This window comes from Zerene cesonia, chromosome 8, assembly GCF_012273895.1.
Source record: "Zerene cesonia ecotype Mississippi chromosome 8, Zerene_cesonia_1.1, whole genome shotgun sequence".
In the NCBI taxonomy this organism is placed as follows: Eukaryota; Metazoa; Arthropoda; class Insecta; order Lepidoptera; family Pieridae; genus Zerene; species Zerene cesonia.
The window spans coordinates 3,179,856-3,200,172 of record NC_052109.1 but is presented as its reverse complement, the minus strand read 5'-3'; the positions used below and the strand labels follow the sequence as shown (position 1 = coordinate 3,200,172).

The 20,317-nt window shown below is 32.0% G+C and overlaps 1 protein-coding gene across 2 annotated transcripts in view; it reads right to left on the bottom strand.

Moving 5' to 3' along the window:
• The window catches only part of LOC119828589 (hemicentin-1-like), a 62,704-nt gene that overhangs the window by 421 nt on the left and 41,966 nt on the right, over positions 1–20,317 (bottom strand). The window contains exons 2-13 of one of the 2 annotated variants that reach the window (XM_038350797.1): positions 12,484–12,667; positions 11,663–11,789; positions 10,125–10,321; positions 4,237–4,347; positions 3,762–3,962; positions 3,282–3,445; positions 2,753–2,906; positions 2,180–2,310; positions 1,674–1,833; positions 1,135–1,473; positions 479–754; positions 69–248 (exon numbers count right to left, since the gene is read on the bottom strand). In XM_038350797.1, coding sequence (XP_038206725.1) covers positions 69–248; positions 479–754; positions 1,135–1,473; positions 1,674–1,833; positions 2,180–2,310; positions 2,753–2,906; positions 3,282–3,445; positions 3,762–3,962; positions 4,237–4,347; positions 10,125–10,321; positions 11,663–11,789; positions 12,484–12,568 — 2,125 coding nt within the window. In that variant the 5' untranslated portion in view covers positions 12,569–12,667. Of the gene's footprint in view, positions 1–64; positions 249–478; positions 755–1,134; positions 1,474–1,673; positions 1,834–2,179; positions 2,311–2,752; positions 2,907–3,281; positions 3,446–3,761; positions 3,963–4,236; positions 4,348–10,124; positions 10,322–11,662; positions 11,790–12,483; positions 12,668–20,317 lie in introns of both variants that reach the window. The other variant, XM_038350798.1, reaches the window with a different exon arrangement.

Below are 20,317 nucleotides of genomic sequence, written 5' to 3'. Positions count from 1 at the left end.
TATGATGTTTCAAGGTTCCAAAAAAGGTATTAGCCAAATCGTGAGTAATAAAACTCATGCTTACCTACCTCCTATCGTATCCAAGTAGTCCCTAGCTACGTCATCCAACTGCAACACCTGGATGACTGGAGCTGGAGGCTTACTTCGCGACCGGCGTATGAGTCTCACCAGAAGTGTGGTTGATGTAATAAATACCACCACAAGCACAATTGCACCAACTGATATACCAACATCTCTGTCCAGAAGAACTGTAATTCATAATAAAAACGCTATCAAGAAGAAATAACTTTATTTAGTTTAGATTACTTAATGCTTTCTTGGAAGAGATATGTTTCATTTTACCATAATGTGTGTTTAGGTTTTTGTGTTATTGATAACTTGCTGCATTATATACACATAAAAACTTGAATTGATTGCTTTTATAAAATAAGGTAATTGTCTATACTTGTCAGCAAATACATAAAGTTTGTCTACTTACATTTCCACCATGGTGCTCCGGCAGCATGTAACAAATTCTCAGTAGGCCGTAACAGCAGAGCCACAGAACACCCATATCTATTACAAGCGGAAGCTCCAACTTCATCGCCAATTTTCAGGGTTCCTAAAGGTCCTCTCACTAGCCAGGGCACTCCGCCCCCCTGCGCCAGGGCCTGACTCACTCCGAACCCCATTGCGCCTCGCCGTTCCAGAAATAAAGATGCATTCGAAGTAGACATTCGCCACACAGAAACTTCATAGTGTGTGGCGTTTTCAACTGAAATGCAAAATTTATCGCTTCACTTAAATATAATGTTCCTAACATTTTAGTATTACATAATGTTCCTAATTTTATATTTATACTCAAACATTTATTAACGTCTAAAATGAAATAAATAACTTGTTTTTAAACAAGCCTCCACTCTGTGAGCAAGACAAGATGAACGATATACCGTATTCTATAATCTGTATAATAAAAACTAATCGCGAAATATGTTGATAAGTCGTTAAGGCACAAGATATAGAAATGAACGTGCCACGGATAAACCGGGGCGGACCGTTTATTACTAATAAATTGTCCTTCGTTAAATACAAAGCAAGATTTACTAGGTCATCAGAGCGCAAAACAATAATAACATTAACGCAAATAAAAATTACCTGGAACACATCTCATTTGAAACTCTTTGTATTCATACGCCAGATCACATTGCTGAGGTTGAGGGGGTCTCAACTGTTCCAAGGTAAATACTTTCTTACATGGTTTTTCCTGAGATGCTATGCCGTTACCAGCTTCACAACTGGCATCTATCGTATGGGATAATGTCCCGGTTATTTGGCTTAGTGGTAGGATTGGAGAACCAGTCGTGAGATGCTGCATTTCCTCGTCAGATGGCTGAATATGCCAAAAGAACGTATCAGGTTCTGGTAAGCCCCTAACGTTGCACTTCAATGTCTCTTTAATGAGACTAATTCCTGAGCTTATACATTCTGGTGGATCTAGAAATTTTAATAATACATTAACGAATAAAGAAAGCACGAATGGCTCAAAATTATACCAAGATCAACATGCAATACCCGAAATATATAAGATTCCCATATCGTTTATATATTTTTATTATTATTATTTATTTATAGTATACATCATACGTGGTTATATTTATATTTTATGTATAAACGATTATTTTCTTAACACTTACAATAAACAATAATACTGATGAATTCAGATCTTGTTTCACCGACACTGTTGCTAGCAGAGCAGGAGTAACGACCAGCATGCTTCCGATCAGCTTCTTCAATGATCAGAGCTTGGTTGTTTGTCTCGGTGCCCCATATGCTGTTTGGTCTAATTTCTATATCCTGTAATTTCAAATGTATTCGAGTATACTAAAGATTTCATGAAGTCTGTAAAAAGATCCCACTAACTTTCGGTTAAGGTAGGAAGTATTTTGTTTTTTTTTTTTGTAGTTTTCAAATATTTATAATTGGTGTTTAATGCTTTAACACTCTAAATTTAAAAGAAAGAAATTTATTGAAAACAATTAATAAAATTTTTGTGTACTTAATGTATCAATCGGTTTGTGAAGAATTTATTATGTACTAATCCGGTGTTGATATAGATGCCAAGATGTGTTATTACCGACTCTGTCAAGAACGCAATTAAATAGAAATCCTATAGAAGATTATAACATATTAAAGGACTTACATTGAAATACCAAATGTAGTTTTCTACAGGTGGGTTAGCTTTAGTATCGCATGTCAAATGCAGTTGGTCCAACTCCAAGACCTCGTTCAGTCTTCCATCTCCTTCTTTTATTATTTCTACTATTGGGCTATCTGAAATATATATGTTTAATAGTTAATTGGGCAAAAAAGAAGTGTCGTTTATAATGGTAATGTCGAGGGTTATGCGTTTGTGATTCATTTTTTATTATTTTTTAATTTTTAATTTTTAATGTATACATTAATATGATACATGTTTATTAAATCACGTGTTTGTAATACTATTTTAGTTATGCATATCTCCTAAGAAGGAAAAATCGCAGCAATTCCCATTCCGATGTGAGTCAGATTTTTTATGTTTATAATTTAAAGTATATTATATGTACAAAAAATACGGCTACGGTCCAGTATTTACCCGTATATAAAATGGTCTTTTCGGTTCCGAGTCTGTATAATACTAGAGGCCCAAATGAGAATTAAGGTATAAAAGTACAGATTAGTAACCCAATGTTTTAAAATATAGTTCTATCTACCGTACAAAAGCGTAAACACTCACAGGTAACGTTCAGAACAACGACATCAGCTTTAGAGTCTCTTCCGGGCGCCATGACAGTGTTAGTTGCAATGCAGGCTAGAGTTGCGCCATTATCGATCACAGATGGCGTTAATTCCAAATACGAGATCGCTGTTTGAGAAGAATTGTTGACGCTCTGAAAAGGGAATAATTTAATTTGTTTTCAATTATATAATTGAGTTAGTACAATTTGGTGTGAATGCACACTGTATGAACTTCATACAGACTGTTTTGAAGAATCAATGTTCTATTAATAGGAAATTAAATTGGTTTAAATGGAACTAAGCAAAAAAATTGTTTATTTACTTTGTAAAGCAGAAGGAATTGATGCCTATAGAGCATGTGAATTGGCTAAGTTGTATGTTTTGAAACTTCTTTTTGTGTTACGTATAGACAAATGATCAAATATAATAATTGCTTGCCTTCTTACTTGAAAATGAATTGCTTTGATATAGTTCCTAATCTATCGAGGTATAAGTGTCATTTACAAATAATGTCGTGTACATTTTACCTGGTTGCTATGCTGCGTGAGGTGTTTATTATCTAACCACCACAGAACGTCAGGTGGGGGGTAAGAACCGTGCGCTATGCATCTTGCGACTGCGGGCTTCCCCGCCTGCAGCACGTCTCCGTATGTGCCTCGTACCCAATGTATAGACACATTATACGCAGATACTGTTAATCAAATTAAATTGTTCACTTTTAATTAAAAACATCTTAATTATGATAAGATCATGGAAAATTAATTTACTTTGCGAAAGTTTAATATACTTCACGAACAGGAAGTTAATTTTTGGTGTTTAATAATTTAGGGAGTTTGAAGATAGATACAGAGATTATAGTCTCTAAATTAAATCATGTCTATCACTGGATGCAATATGAGTTTACTGTGAATTTGCTAAAGTCAAAAAGTCTAGTACAATCAGTAAAACAAACACAAATCAACAGATAAAAAGCCAATTCCTTCGTAGGACTTCTCCACGTTACTTACGGTATAATTCAATTTCCAAGGCAGTAATAACTGGTGGGGTAAGATGAGTGTTGCTGGCTCTGCACGAGAGCGATTGCGCATTGTCTCTTGTTAGTGGGAGGTAAAGTTCATTTTCCCGTACACTGGGAATGTCGCTTATGCCATCAGATGCGTCGACCAGGTCTTCACCGGAATACCAAGTAATTCGTGGTGGAGGCCTTCCTATAAATATATTTTTCCAAATTTTTAGTTTTGGGTTGATCGAAAAATAGACTATGCACAATTATTCTTATTAGTAGTAAAGATTATAACGTTTAACACTTTTCGTTCAAGACTTTATTTTATCACATTAATTTTATATTTCATCTGTATAAAAAATATAGTTGTAGATATTAATAAAAATGTTATACTATTGAGGTGACATGAAGCCACAATGTACGTGTGATGTAACGATTTATTATTGAAGTTTTTTTTAGTTAAATAATGATTTACCTACCTCCAATAACAAGACAGCTTAAAACTAAGGTATCTCCCTCGTGATATGGCCCAATCTTATTTTCCACTTTGTTCCCTAATTCATCCAGAAAAAACGGTTGGCTTGGTAACACTGAAACAAATGTTCATTGCTCAAATTGGAGACTCCATTTCATTACTATAATTGCTTTTTCATGCTCCCTTTAAATAATATAACGCATTTGAATATTGAAATCTAAAGTATTTATGTGAATAAATCATAAAAGATAGAAATGAAATGTAAAGGCGTCTTTAATTAAAAGAATCTCTGAAGTATTCGCCAGATGACTATTGAATTTAATATTTGTTATATGTAGGTCATAGTAATTATTTTACGTCTTTATTAAACATTTTATATGAAAATTAGTATAAAAATTAGAAACCTATAAAGGGATTCCAAAATACAATTAGGTCATAAATTCGAAATGTCATTTATCATAAAAAAATAATTCAACTCGACGTTTTGGAAGCAGTTTTCATTCAGTAACATTTAAATGTAAAAGCTTAATACAATAAGTCTTATAAGTATTAAAGCCATGACACGTTTAAAAGATAAAAACATTTTTCGTTATTACTTTCGCAATAAACGCGAAGAAAATACGTGGCATACTAGAAAAGAGGAAAATTTAGGAATATGTCTCCAATAAAACAGTTGCTTTGAACAAAACACCATTTATCACCAAAATACTCATTTACTGGTTTTTTGGTGTGACTTGACATTGAAATAAGGAAGTAATATAGGCACAATAGTAAATGTATCGAAGTTTATATCTTACTAGCTTTCCGCCCGCGGTTTGGCTCGTGTGGACTAGAAAATTTGGATTTTTTTTAGACGATAAATATTTCAATTACAAAAATGGTCTGGACTGTTTGATTAATCGTATATATACCTATTGCCTCCATACATAACAAAGGTGAAAATATATCTGTAGTTTTAATCGAAATCAATTCATATTTATTTTTTCATGTCATTGAAAATAATTACACGAAGACGTGGGTGGGGTGCGGCGGAAACGCGTTGAAATCATCTGACAGATGTTTATTAAACTTTAGTTAAATTGTTTGGTCAACAAATCTTTCATTTCAAAAATGGAGGGAAATGATGCGAAATGCTAAAATAAAGATTAATATATGTTAGTCTTGGTCACTGTGGCTTTTTTAAATTATTGTGTTTATTTTCATGACTTTTTGTATGTTATTTCATAATTTAAAGATATAAATAGAATAATAGCTTTTTATTTCTTCGTCGGTCTTGGAGATGCTAGCTCGCCTGGGTGGTAAGCGCTACCAACGCTCATTAACAAGAAATGGATTGCCAACTTTAAATAGAAAGGATTAACGAGATGAGAATAAAGTAATGGACAGGGAAGGGGAAGGAAAAGGATACGGATCTCCGGGTACCCTACTAACCGAACGAAACAGTATCATGCTACTTATTCACGCCGATCTTCTGAGGGGTGCCTTCCCCGGTGTGAGCTGAACCAATTCGTGCCGAAGTGTACTCGTCTCAAGCGTTCAAACAGAAAAATATTTTTAATACATATTAGTATAAAATAAGTGTTGGATCCAATATCAATGTCACCGTAAAATCTCACTATGGTTGCAATCTGTCGAAAAATATCCGTAACATACAATTTAACGAATTATTTTCCATCAGATAATACTCTATCGAAGTGAAACCGTTAATTTAAAATGGTATTAGACAGAACGCACCTCGCGCACTGTGTGGTTGAACGGGCACAACTACTCGTTAGGTATTATACCGAGAATTCACTTTTCCCAAACGTCCGCCAGGTGCAGCAAGTTGAGAGTCGAAAACTATTTTTAGCATGTTTTTAAAATGAATCAAATCTCCCAAGTTAGATTATAATATTTCAGATTCTACAGTCTTACGGCGACATTTACTAATTTTCACGTATTCATGCGAATATTAATAAATTATTTAAACACGAGTGTACGTTTGTATGTGAAAGAGGAATCATTAATTATTCACAAATTCTAGTGCGGTTTGCTTCATATTTACATTAAATCCTGATATCGCAAGCAAACAGTAATTAAATTTAAAGAGTATGTTAACGGTTATATATGTCGCAGGTATTTTGTCAATACCGTGATATTATTATTTCATTAGTTATATTATGATTTAACGGAACATTATCATCAATCGACTTCAATTTCTATAATTTAACGGCCAGTTCTAATTCTGAGCGGAATAAAGATATTTGAATTTGTGTTTTTAGTGACATTGTAAGTAATGTCATATATATTAATACAACAGATAATGTAAAACTAATGGCGTCCGTGAAGCATAAGCTAAACATTGCATTTCAGTGAGTGTACATACATACTGTATGGTAACGACTTAGAGCCTGGAGCATTGTTTGATTGAGTTACAGCGATTTATGCCGTTTTCTAGCGGCCTGAAGCCATCGGTTTCTGGTTGCACTTTTAGCGGTCTCACATGCAAATTTAAGCTTATTCCCCACGGTCAGTACTTGTACTAATACATACTAATAATACATGCCTCACTTTATCCAATAATACCACACATAATCAATCAAAAGAATTAAGTATCCTATTAAGAAGGATACATATAGATTTTTGTATATAAATTATGTATATGGCATATATTATTTACATCCTCCTTTTAGCGTAATTAATGTATGTAAGGTTCACTATTCGACCCCGGACCAAGTATAGCGATATGAACCATTATGATATAAAATATAGATTAGTTATATTTCTTAATATCATAAACTATATGTAAATAACAATTATTTTTCTCCTAGTTAAATATATGAAATAAAAATTAAAGTGATATTCGCTCTGTCTTTAACCGTTTCACATAATAAATTACAAAAGTTAGCCTTTATATCTCGAAATTATCTTCAGCCAAGGCAATCCTTCAAAACCATAGCTCTTTTTTGTCGTAACAATTCATCGTTTTCGGAGCTTCCTGACAGTGTCATTAATTCCCTACACTGTCCTGGCATAACGTAATAAATTAAATATATATTCGACTATAATATTATAAATGCAAAAGTAACTGCCTCTCTTCTTCACGCGTAGACAATTGAACTGATTTGGGTGAAATTTGGTACACGGATAGTTTGAGACCCGAAAAAGGACATAGGATAGTTTTCAGCCCGGAAATGCCACGGGAACAAATACGATATAGGAAAAAACTCGAGACTTTCCTTTAATATGCGAGTGAATAAGTGGGAAAATCAGATGTATTATTATAACTGTATTGCACAAAATTGAAAGAAATGAAATGTACGATAATGGATACTACAACAATTGCTTATTTTACACATTACAGTAGATAACTCTACTAGGCAATGGCCTAGATAGTGGAGTACCTACATACATTTATCTGGACTATCGCTGTCGAAGCTTTAAAACCCTTTTCATTTATCTCAAAATCTGCGCCATTCTCAGAAATTGTGAATAGCTATACTGGAATTTATTTTTCTTAATTGACATCAGTAATAATGAATAAATTTTTTCCTTCTTCGTGATTCGTGAAGCAGATATGTCTATTGGCCAGTGTTAAGTAAAGGAAAGTGAATTATTTATTACTAGATGCTCGTCCCGGCTCCGCCCGGATATCAAAATATCTGTTTTATCCCAAGGGAGCATTTAATCGGGATAAAAGTATCCTCTCACCCAAGTCAGCTCATACCCTGTCTGTTCACCAAGTTTTATCAAAATCCGTTCAATAGTTTCAACGTGATTGACGGTCAACCATCCAAAAAACTTTCACATTTATAATATTAGTGTGGGCTTTAATTGTAACCAACTTTTTATTTTATTTTTAAATACAAACCTCATTTTACTATGAACTTTTTAGGGATCTTAGTAGTTTTGGCAACATGGGTTAAAAAAACTATATTTATGGTATTAAAGGTCCAAAGTATTAATTAAAACGTTAATATTTTAATAATAACATTGTTACTAAGTGGTCCTAATTCTACGAAGAATGCGTAGTACAAAAGTGCTGAGTCAGTATTATTGATCGCTAAAATTTACGGTTTCCTTCCACTAAAATTCAAGAGTCATCAGGCCCTTAATGAGAAAGGAAATACACTTCTTGGAAGCAAAATTTCATTAATTCTACGTTATATTAGATAGAGCATATAGGACAAAAATATTTCAGTAATGAATTGGTACTAACCATTTATGTGCTAATTTAAAATTCTGTACTATGTTTTTGTGTCCTATATTATGAGATTCTATGAACATGATTTAATAAATATTTATTAAGATTATATTTAACTTTATTTACGTAAGCTATTTAGATTTTAAAGATTAAATTTTTTAAAGTAAAAAATGACTGGTTTTTATATGCAATAAATTTGACTTTATGTAAAATTGCACCTTAAATAATAATTAACAGTTTTGAAGTCTAGCGTAGTTAAAGTAATGTTTATGGTGTGGTGATTTTTATTTTTTGATTCTAAGAGGATGTTTTGTCACTTTTTTTCAAAAACATCTCCTTCATCGTCTTCCAGTAAAAGTATAAAGTGTACAATACTTACTGTTATTTCGATTCTTTTTATTTGAGGAATATTGCAGGTTTATATTTATATCTTTGAAATTAATTTTATGAGTTTAATTCGCGTGCATTTGGGTAGGATATAAGAAAGTTAACGTTCACATCAATAAGTATAGTACTGCACGATTAATGCTAAAAGCCTCCGTATATCTACGACATCTATGCCCAATAGTTATTCAGAGTTTTTATTATTCAGGCAACGTGTGTTAGCTATGCTCAGCGGCTTCGTCTGTGGACACTGCGGCGATTGGAGCAAGAAGAGCTGACCCCGTTACTATGCCAAAAAATATCCTTTTTTTATCGACATCAAAAATGGGACAGGTTTTCTATTCGGTCGGATTTAACCGCTAACCGAGTACTATTTCTAGGTTTATTTTGTGAACTAGATTTTTACTCTGGGTTCGTCCACGTAGTCAACAGAAATAATAGACTGTAATTGCCTGCATAGTTCCTGTTCCCGTATGAGATCCGAGATAGAAATTTCTTATATCTTATGTCGTTTCTAGATCCTTTGCAAATTTCATCAAACGGTTTAGTAGTTTAATTGTGATTATGAGACAGACAGACAGACAGACAGGCACAAAGTGTTTAGTTATATTCGCTATTGAAGTGACATTCTTTCATTTATGTAGATAGTCCACAGATTTAACAACCTATATTTATAAGGTACTATAATTAGAGAGGATTAATTTTGAAGTCAGGTCTTATTATACGCGATACCTATGTACACGAATTTCGATGATTTCTCGATGTATAAAGTTTTCAATTATTTTAATCATCCGGTCAATTTTCTTATAATAGTGTTGTTCGAATTCTTCAACTTTTTAATAATTTAATTTTGGCAAAATAGCGCACTGGCGAATTGTTCTCGACCCATTTCCCAAAACATAATTGGCCAGGTGTTCCTCAAGGCACAATTCTCGGCCCACTGAATTTTGTTACGTCGGTATTTGTATAAGAATTCTTTTAAACGGCATGTATTTATTATTCTTTGTGCGCGCTAAAACTCAAGCCTAAACAAATTTAAATGCAAAGAGTAACCTTGCTGCAAAACGTTTTTATAAAACTAGTTTAACCAATGTTATGATGACCTATCGTCTATTAACATTGGGATGATATTTTATGATTATTGAATTTGTAAGATTTAGTGTTGCATACTAGAGTCATTTAAATTTCAAGCGATCATGAATTTTAAAATAAAAATAAAAAGTACCCGTTATGGAAAATATATAGTTATGAACAAACATGATCCTCCATGAATTGATATGATATTAAGATTTTACTCACCAACAAGCTATTCTATTAACCCTTACCTATAACAGTTAAATTAACGCCTATATTTCTCGTAGGAGCTTGAAGGAAGTCCACACGGCAATGGTACAGAGCCTGGTCATCTCCCCTCAAATCTGATATCACTAACTTAGTTGGCTGCTGGCCGACATCTGCTCTCAATCTGTTGCTAGTATTGAAAGAAGCACTGGACCACTCGATGCCGATACGCGCGTCGAAACTGAAAAAATCTTATGTAATTGAAATTAATCCATACATGTAAAGAAACCAATCACTTTCCGTAAACATGGACTACATGTGTATTGTGCATTTCTACTAATAATATAAAAGTGAAGAGTTTATTTGTCCGTTTGTTTGTTTGGACGCGGAAATCGCATGATGAACTGGACCGATTTCAAAATTCCTTCATCGTTGGATATGTACGTGATCCTTGAGTGGCTGAATGAACGGAGCGCCAATGCATAATAATTATATCGTATAATAAAACTACCTTCCTTGGCAAAAATGTCTTGAGGTGCATGTGTCCTGTGACAAGTTCTTAGTTGAAATACGAACATCAATTTTATATTAATAAAGAATACGAAGAACTAAATGAAAGGGTTATTTCGAATTCAAATATATGTCGAAAGTACTATTTAAATACCAAACAAATGAGAGGGAAATAACACATAAGTTTTAAATGATTTTTTGTTCTGCAAACTAAATCTAACAGTATTTCTAGTTAATTAGAGTACGAATTTCGCTTCTATATGGAGACTATTCGTTTAGGAAAATGAGAAAATGTACGGTATCGAACTAAAAAGAAGACTAGAAACACCTTTCTATTGATTAGTCTCTTTGACATTTGATACTAAATATTCCCATTGCATAAAGTTATACTTTATCTAATAATGTTCGCTTCACCGATTCTTGTTAAATGTTAATAATTAATTATTGTGAAGCGCTGTTAATATAAATATCTTAATGTGATGAAGTAACGATCGGTAAATCAATATCGGTAAATCATCATTATAAGCATTCCTATTATTTTCACATACAAAGTTCCTCTGATATTTGGATGTTGAAAGTAGTTCTCTCAGATGTTTTATGTGATAGTTGGCAAAGATGGTAAGCAACCACCACCGCCTATGAACTAAAAATGTATTGCCAACTTAATGGATAAGAGATAAGGAAAGGATTAATAGAGATAAAAGAAAGGCCTGCTAAGGACCATGAAATGGATACGGGTATTCCGATCTACAGAAAATAAGTAATAATTAGTCCTCCATAAAGAGTGTAAGAAGAATAACGTATCTACAGATATTTTCCTCCGTAAACAAAATGTTTTGAAAAGTTTGTTATTAAAGGTAACCCCAAACTAATTTAACAGAATTCGGCTGAATAAAATATCGGACTTGTTTGTTATTCTCAGCCGTAAAGAAAGGGCCAGTAGATAAAATACTCTTTGCACAAATTATAACTACTGATAACACGAATTGATTGTTTTTTGAAATGTTAATAGTTGTGTTGAATTTTCTAGGCAGCAACAATGTTAGAAAACTCCATTCCGTATATTTCTTACCTATAAATAGGTACATTGTCTTTGTACCAGACTAGAAGCATTAATTCATCATTAATAGTGTCGGGTGTTGAGTCGCAGTACAACGATGTGCTGCCACCCTCCAAGGCGTCTTGCCTTGAAACCGGTCCTGAAAGGAAGAATAGGTATCTTCTCACTCAATTTCAAAGGAGATTAAAAATTCATTACATTTTGGTGGTTTTGTAGCTTTGGCACGGAGATACGATATCAGTTTATAAAACAAAAGGCAGATGGAGCCCGTCGAGGTACGCCAACATTAATCGTTCCAAATAATCGATTTAACATGTGTTTGTTTTTATTGTTTAATTTTGCAAAACCCTTTTTGAAAATAAACGTTTCTCGTAACGTTTCTTCTCTACTTTGCATGTTTAATATTTTGTTATCAAAGTTAGTTTCACAATTTGTAATGAATTTGAATTGCTATAAATAAATAATAATCGCATATAAAATACGTTTCCAATTTCGAAATTGAAACTAAATTTTCCATTTCCGAATTTACGTGTAAATGTATATTTGAAAATAGTCTCTTTACTCTATAGTCCACAACAGAATTGTGGTTTTTATTGTGTTTAAATAAGGGAAAATGTTGAAGATGGCGGTCGAACAATAGTTAATTTGACCTTCCTTGGATTTCTAGTTAAGCTTATATGTACAAAAACTTTATACACATTGTTACACAAATAATAGGATCAAAGAGGAGGGTTTTATTCCTTCTATCTTTAACAAAACCACAGTCTCCTTATAAGAAAAGATTTTTATTGAAAAGCTTTCAATCTGGTATAATATAATAATATCAAACTCACCATCGGTTCCAGGCACGAATGAAGCGATGGGTATGAAAATAGTCATGAATATAAGCGCCGCAGAGACGCGCATCCTACGGTCCATCCATGCCTCCACGCTGCGCTGTCATAGGCATGCTGTATAATCCATTTAAAGTAATTTACATGAGCTCTCTTCTTTACATTACTTGAGATCTCGCGAAATCTGTAACAAATGATGATAATTAATTTTTTGTTTATACCATTTAAAATACTTAATTACTGAGACATTTTCTTGTGTTTGATTTTACGCGAGTATTATACATTTAGAAATTAAAGAATTTTTAACGGATTTTTAGCGCGATTTATTCAGACCATGCTCGCTGCGAAGTGTTCGAAACGTGGAGTAAATAATATAATGAATAAATTGCGTTTAAATTTCGTTAAAAAGTCTTTAATTTCTTATTGAGACATTTTAAAGATTAGAAGAAAAATCGATCTCGGATCTTCGGATCCTCGTCAATCACCGTACCGTGGCGACACATGACCTCTCGGCTGTATTTACAATATTTAAATGTCTGTCTGTTTTGTCAAACTGGTTGCTGCTTTATAAAATTGAAAAGATTATTGAAACGTTTGTTAAATATAGATAAAAAAAAATAGACAGACGAGATCAAATTTTCCAACCACTTTAGCTCCGTGTTGTAATCCAGATAGGAATGAAATTTTTACTTCTCGCTTTAACTAATATTAAGAAGAGTTCTGGGACTATTTTGAGAAAGCCAATGTAGTAATCGTTTGCAATTGTTCTATATAATAGTTTGTAATTGTTCTACAAACTAAATAATAACTAAGTTAAACCAATAAAACACAAGTTGCTTTTCGAGTTTTAGTAAAATAGATCATCTAGTCACGTTAAGCCCAGCTGTTCCAATGGAGTAAAGACCAGATGCATATCACATGTACATTTAAATGTGAATCTAGATGTTACATCTAATTTAAATATTTGTCCTAAGTAGATTAGAAAAAATAACTAAATAATAGTTTGATTTGATTCCCGACATTGACATGATACCGACATAAGAGACGAATCACAATATTGAAGACAAAAACTAGTCCGCGGATATCTGCATAAATGGTATGTTGGCGGATAAAACGAGTTATATTGTATAATTTTGTTTTCAAAAGATTCTCATATTTATTGCTGTTTTATATGATACTTTAATGAACTAGTAAATTAGATTAAACTAGAACAATTTATAAATATTTTTAATCCGATTATGTAAAATATTAATTTAATTTAAATGTATTAATTTTCTCTGTGATATAAAATCAATTAATGTATTAGGACGCATTACATAGTTCTGAATTCAAATTAATAATTACGATGCAATTAAAGAGTTAAATTTGTTTGTATTTATAATTTTCATAATAAATAAATTAAAAAAATATTTACATTATTTGAAACAAGATAAAAAACAGACTCTAATGAAATAATTCGATTCAGGCTCGCAATTTTATTATTATAATTTTTTACATTTATACGAATACAATAATGAGAAGGTTAAATCTAAAAATAAAAGAAAAGCTTAATAGGATTTGCTAATTAACGTTAGTAATGCTTTTTAATTGTAAGCCTTTTTATGTACTTAATTTCGCCAACAATTGAACATGTTTTATTCAGTAAAAGTTTTATACAATGAAGTTCTTAGCTGACCTTTCTATAAAATGAATATGTACACACCAGGAATATTTGATACTAGCGGCTTACTCCGGCTTCGCCCGTGGTACAATTATGGAGCCTATCACTCAGGGATAATGTAAATATCCAACGATGAAAGAATTGTTGTATATTGTCCAGTAGTTCACGAGATTAGTGCGTTCAAAGTTCAAACAAGCAAACTTTTCAAATGTATGCTATTGCTAACTGTAACCTGCGGCGTCACTCGCGTGGTACCCGTTTCAAAATTATCTTATGTCCTATTCGAGTTATAATCTATCTCTGTACCAAAATTCATACAGATAAAATAAGCTGTTTTCGCGCGAAAGAGTAACAAACATCCAAACATCCATGCATCCATCCATCCATTCAACGATACTTACAAACTTAAATTGCGTATATAATAATAGTATAATTAGTATATACAGATCAATCAATTACGAAATATACAAGCATGACAATAGTCACGAGTTTCTTGTAAGATATTGCATGTATTTGGATACAGTTTCGTTATCTGATATAACCAAATTTAATACAATGAAAGCGCACACTGGAGATAACCAACTATGGCACTGGTGTTCAATATTCAAGATTGCATCGTAACACATGTATGGTGAAATGATTCTTATAAAACACACATAAAATAACGAACAAGGAATGTGTTTATTTTAATAAACAATCAATTCATTTACGGGTATATTTTTATAACATTTTCCTCATTTCGATTGATATATATCAGTGTAACTTGCAATGTATTCGTAGCAATTTTTATTTCTCCTGTTACCTTAAACTACATGTACCTTTTGTAACATAAAATTAGTCTACGTCTTTTTAGAAATGCTTTTACTTCTTGCATTTCATCCACCTCTTTTACTTTGAGATACTTTAACACGGATATATATCTAAGGTTCGCCGAGCTTCAGTGATCAGTGTGTCCTGAATTATTAACCTTGATACTTCCTAGCTGCTACTAAGCGTTTGAGTGCTTGTACGTAACTCTAAAGAGAATTCTATAGAAGGAAAATACAGAAAAGTAGTTAAGAATAACATTATTATAATTATTACGTCTACGGAAACTGCGGAATGTAAAAATAAACTCATAAATTATATCCGGGACAGACTATTAGTAAATTTCACATGCTTTATTGTAAAATAAAAACATCTTTGTAAATAATAATTGTAATAATGTTATGGCAAACCATAACATTTTTTATTACTTATATAACTATCTACACTGTCTCTTAAGCTAGAAAAAATATATATTGAATCGTCATTTGTTACGTTTGTCATGCCACCATTTATAGAACATCAATCATGACCTGTTCCAAAAATGTAAGCACTTTTACGGAGAATTTTTGGAACAATTGGCTGTCTGTGTAGGTACATAAATATTATTAATAAATCAAGGAATGATTTATAGTGAATCAAATGTGACACTAAATATAATTTGTCTTCCGTTTTGTGCATTTACTTTCATGTATATTACACGTAATATATAACAATTCATTTTCTCTTTGTTCCACCATCTACCACAATAATTGTAATAATGATTTTATTATTTGTTAATTATAAAACTTGCATTGCAAATGGCCGTAAAGCATAGTACTGTACCTGACAGTACCTGAACATTCTAAAGAACATACAGGTGTGAATATAAAGCTAAAAAGTTCATAATATGATCCCAAAACACGCTGTACACTTTGGCTTAAGGGCATAAAGTAAGACGGGATTTCTCAATATCAAGTTCGGAAATTAATTCACTTCTTAATTAGATCGAAAGTAAATACAATGGAATTTCCTATCAAGACCGAAGAATAGAGAAGTTACGAAGCAACACTTTCGACGCTTTCCTGCTAACCTAATGTTAGTTCTTATACGTTACTTGTCTTGTCTATCAAATAGAGGTTAAATTTCAAACTTAAATACGTGAACACATTATAAAGTCTTCCGTTAAGAGTAAAGTTATTATGGATTCGTTTTTAATATTAATATGTTCCAAATATCTATGCAATTGATGTTTTTCTGTAACATATTCTAGGTTGATATTTTTATGTGGGTTTTGAGCACGCTTCGGCACTAATTTGTCTAGCTCCCAACCGGGTAACGTACAACACTGCAAAAAATAGCTTGAAGTAATTTTAAATGTTTCGTATGGTAAGTGTGTCCTTTTATACGCCCTTCCCAGTCCATTCCTTTATTTGCGACGTCAAACCTTCTCTTATCCCTAAAAAGCAGGAACTAAACGATTATACGCATATCCTGATTTTTACAAACATTTATAATCTATTGATGTATAACCATAACATAAAATTATATAATAACTAGCTTTTGCCCTCGGCTTCGCACGTGTTAATACGTAGCACTTTAAAAGATGTTAATATACATATAAACCTTCCTCTTGAATTCTTTCAAACTCCTTTATTCCTTGATTCTTATATTTATATAAAGATTGATATTCAATATTCCAAACCCATCCGTCATAAATCCGTTGCGTAGTTTTAAAGATTTAAACATACAAAGGAACAGATAAATCGAATCTGTTTTATACTATGTAGTGATATCCTAATTACAAAAACAGCAAAACAAAACTCTATTTAATCAAAAAATCAAATACAGCTAACAGTATTTAAATTTATATTATGTAATCATTTTTGAATTGCTGATATCCTGATCATGTTAATTTTTTTCCTTTACTTAATCGCTTTTAAATGCTTTATAATAAACGTACTACTAATTATACTTTATTTATGTTCATAACCAACGTAACAAAGATAAGCTTTTATAAATGATAAACGCACAATGATACATTTATTTGATTGAATTTTAAATATTGAGCTTCGAATTTTATTGTTTCAATGAAGCATTCCTATTTCGATTACTAAAAAGAAGTTATTTTTAATTGTATTTATAGTAAATAGCATGAATATTTATCTAATTTGAAATGGTAATCAGATAAATATCCGTAATAAAATCACTCTGTGGATAAAATACATTAAAACATTATCATCACTTCCATATAAATATTGCAATAAACCCTACACACCCATATAATGCGTAGAGAAATAGAGAATAAATCTTATACTTTACAATGTCGTTAATGAGAATATCATTTGCATGTTCATTGCTTCTTCAATCGAGGATTATCCTCCAGACAATATTGCGTAATACCTTTTAGTTTTATTTCCTGGTATAAAGCTAAACCGTGGACAGCTGGGTCGGATAGAAAATCTCCGGGATTTTAAATGCCTCTATTTACCTTAGTTGCGTTAGATTGAGCTATTTTTCTATTTAAAGCTGGATCAACGTATTTGTTTCATTTATTTATTGCGTAATTCATCTATCATGAATTTATAAGTGCTTGTATTGTTTATTTTGTCCAATAATTATTTACACTACAGTTTATGATCTATTAACTAAGTCAAATATTAGAGGGTTTTCGTATAGTAAATTAAGAAGAAGACAGTTTTAAGTTACTGCTGCGGAGATGAAAAAGTACCTTATTAGATGAGGTACGTTTAGGGTTGTTGTGTGGCAATTAGACTAGTTTTCTTTCTTTCTTTATATTTAACAATTAATTACCCTGGTTTTGATATTGTATAAAATCTGTACCCATAGAAATATATTAACCGATTAATTATAAATTATATTGTGCATTATGTATACTACTATCCATACTATATACCTACTAGCCTGCGCCAGCGCAAGGATAATTTGAAAGTTATGCGCGTTCATTTATTTTTGACGTTCATTTTCATTACATTATGTCTCAAATATCGTACTATGAATTATGTACATTTTTGACCTGCGTAAAATAGGATAGGATTAGGCTTAGAAATTTTGCCGACGAAAGCCTAACTATGCTACTTTTTACAAGGCCCCAGTGGTCTAGGACCTTGACGAGTCTTGTTTATCTAACGATATTCTGACCTATTTGCGCTTGTACATCCTAAGCTCGTAAGCTTTGCGGTAATGAATTCAAAATTAAATTTTTTCTGTCATGGTTTTCGAATGATAAAAACTTCTTAACTCGAGCTTCATTCAATAGGAAATATAAAGGTCAGCCGTCATATAATTATGTTATAATATTGCGGTTTTATGATTGTCCATCAGTGTAATAGAATCCGCTTCGACGGAAATCACGAATGATTCACGGGTATGCAATTTAAGTTTTGGATATAAAAGACACAGAGACGTGACTCATCATTGTGAATGAGTTTGTTATGCGTGGGTTTGTAACGCTAGTTTGGTATGAAAGATATATTTTAATGGTGTTTTTAGGTAAAAGTCAGCCACATGGTTTAATATACAGAATAATTTTTAAAACAGTATTCGAGTATTTTATATTAATCTATTTGATTCCCCACTATAAGATAATTTTAATTTATTTAGTTTGAATGGTCAAACATTCAAATTTATTTAATTAGAATCATCTAATAGCGGGGAATCAAATAGATCAATATAAAATTTCATTCGTTCTTATTAAATTTCATCGTTATTAAAATAATTTCCAGTTATTCAGTAAAGTCAAGGACTATTGTAATTCATAGAAAATTAATAAAAGCTCTTGACTCTGCATTAGGAATTTATTTTGAACTTAATGTTAAAATAACGGCGTTTATGATATATTATCTGTCTTAAATGCATCTTAATAATAAAAGATATATAGATAGAGATAGAAATAGGCATATTTTTTTGCAATTTGGCATTCGGATGACCATATTTGTTCACGTGGTGTGGTGTTTAGGAAAATTGAGGAATACAGAAAATTTTCATTATGAGATGCATGCCTTTCAAATCACAATTATAGTATTAATATACAGGATAGCTATTGCGATACATATATATTCTATATTAAGAGTCAATCAAGAAGAACTTGGCAGGGGTTGAATTTTTTTTTGAAAATGTCTTTATATCTTAAAAATCAAAGGACTTTTATAAAACATAAAAACATTCTTTTGAACCGCTTCAATATCCTCTACTCGCCACAAGTATCATATTATTATCCATACATTACACCACATTCTATATATGGAGCGGTTTCTAAAATCTTATAGAGTAAATATATAAGAAAATAGCGGTCAGCCCCGGCTTCGCCTGTGGTACACACATATAGCCTATATAGCCTTCCTCTATAAATAGGCTATCTAAAACTGAAAGAATTTTTCAAATCGGTCCAATAGTTCCTGAGATTAACGCGTTCAAATAAACAAACAAACAAACTCTTCAGCTTTATAATATTAGTATAGATTATGTTATATCAACAAATTACACATATTGCACTCTAGCATGGTATACAATGTGACTTATATAGAAATATTCAACACAGAACCTAAAGTCAAAACTTTATAACCCCCTTAGGATATTTGCCTCAGCGAACTATCAAATAAATTTTAATAAAATCTTGGAAAACACATTGCATGTTTAAAATGCACATTAATATTTTAAACACGAAAGTTTCTAAGATGGACGTATGGATGTACATTTGTCTCTTTCACACAAAAACAAGTGATGAAATTTGTAGAGGCTGCCATTTACCCGGGTACCACGCGAGTGAATCCGCGGTCTCCATCTACTAATTAATATATGAGAGAAGAATCCCATTACAATATAATAATATGTATTGACGATAGATGTAATTTTGTCAGTCAACAAAAATATACGAGATATTTATGTTAACGAATGCGCATTTTAATATGTTCAAAAAATTATTGTGTTGCCACACATTTGAACAAAATTTTTCCTTATCACACGTGACGTTATTGCTACTATGCTCGTGTTTCATTTCACTAGTTATATGATCAATTTATAAATACATAATATTGTCTTATTGAACTTCTGTAGATAGTACTGACTTCGTATGTTAAAAAGCCGTGATGTGCGAATTTTTAATTACAAGGATTGTTAATAACAAAATACCATCTCACTTTCATTTTAAATGTGGGAGTCGAGTACTTTTCGAGCACAAATTGGGTCAGCTCGCACCCGGGGAAGTATCACACCCACATGGAAGACCGGCGTTAAATATTAGCATGTTACTGTGTGTCGTACGGGGATGGATGGTGGATGGAATGGGTGGGATGGATATATATATATATATGTTTAAATGGAAATCTATAATGATACACGAAGTATATTCATATACATAAAGCTTTTATT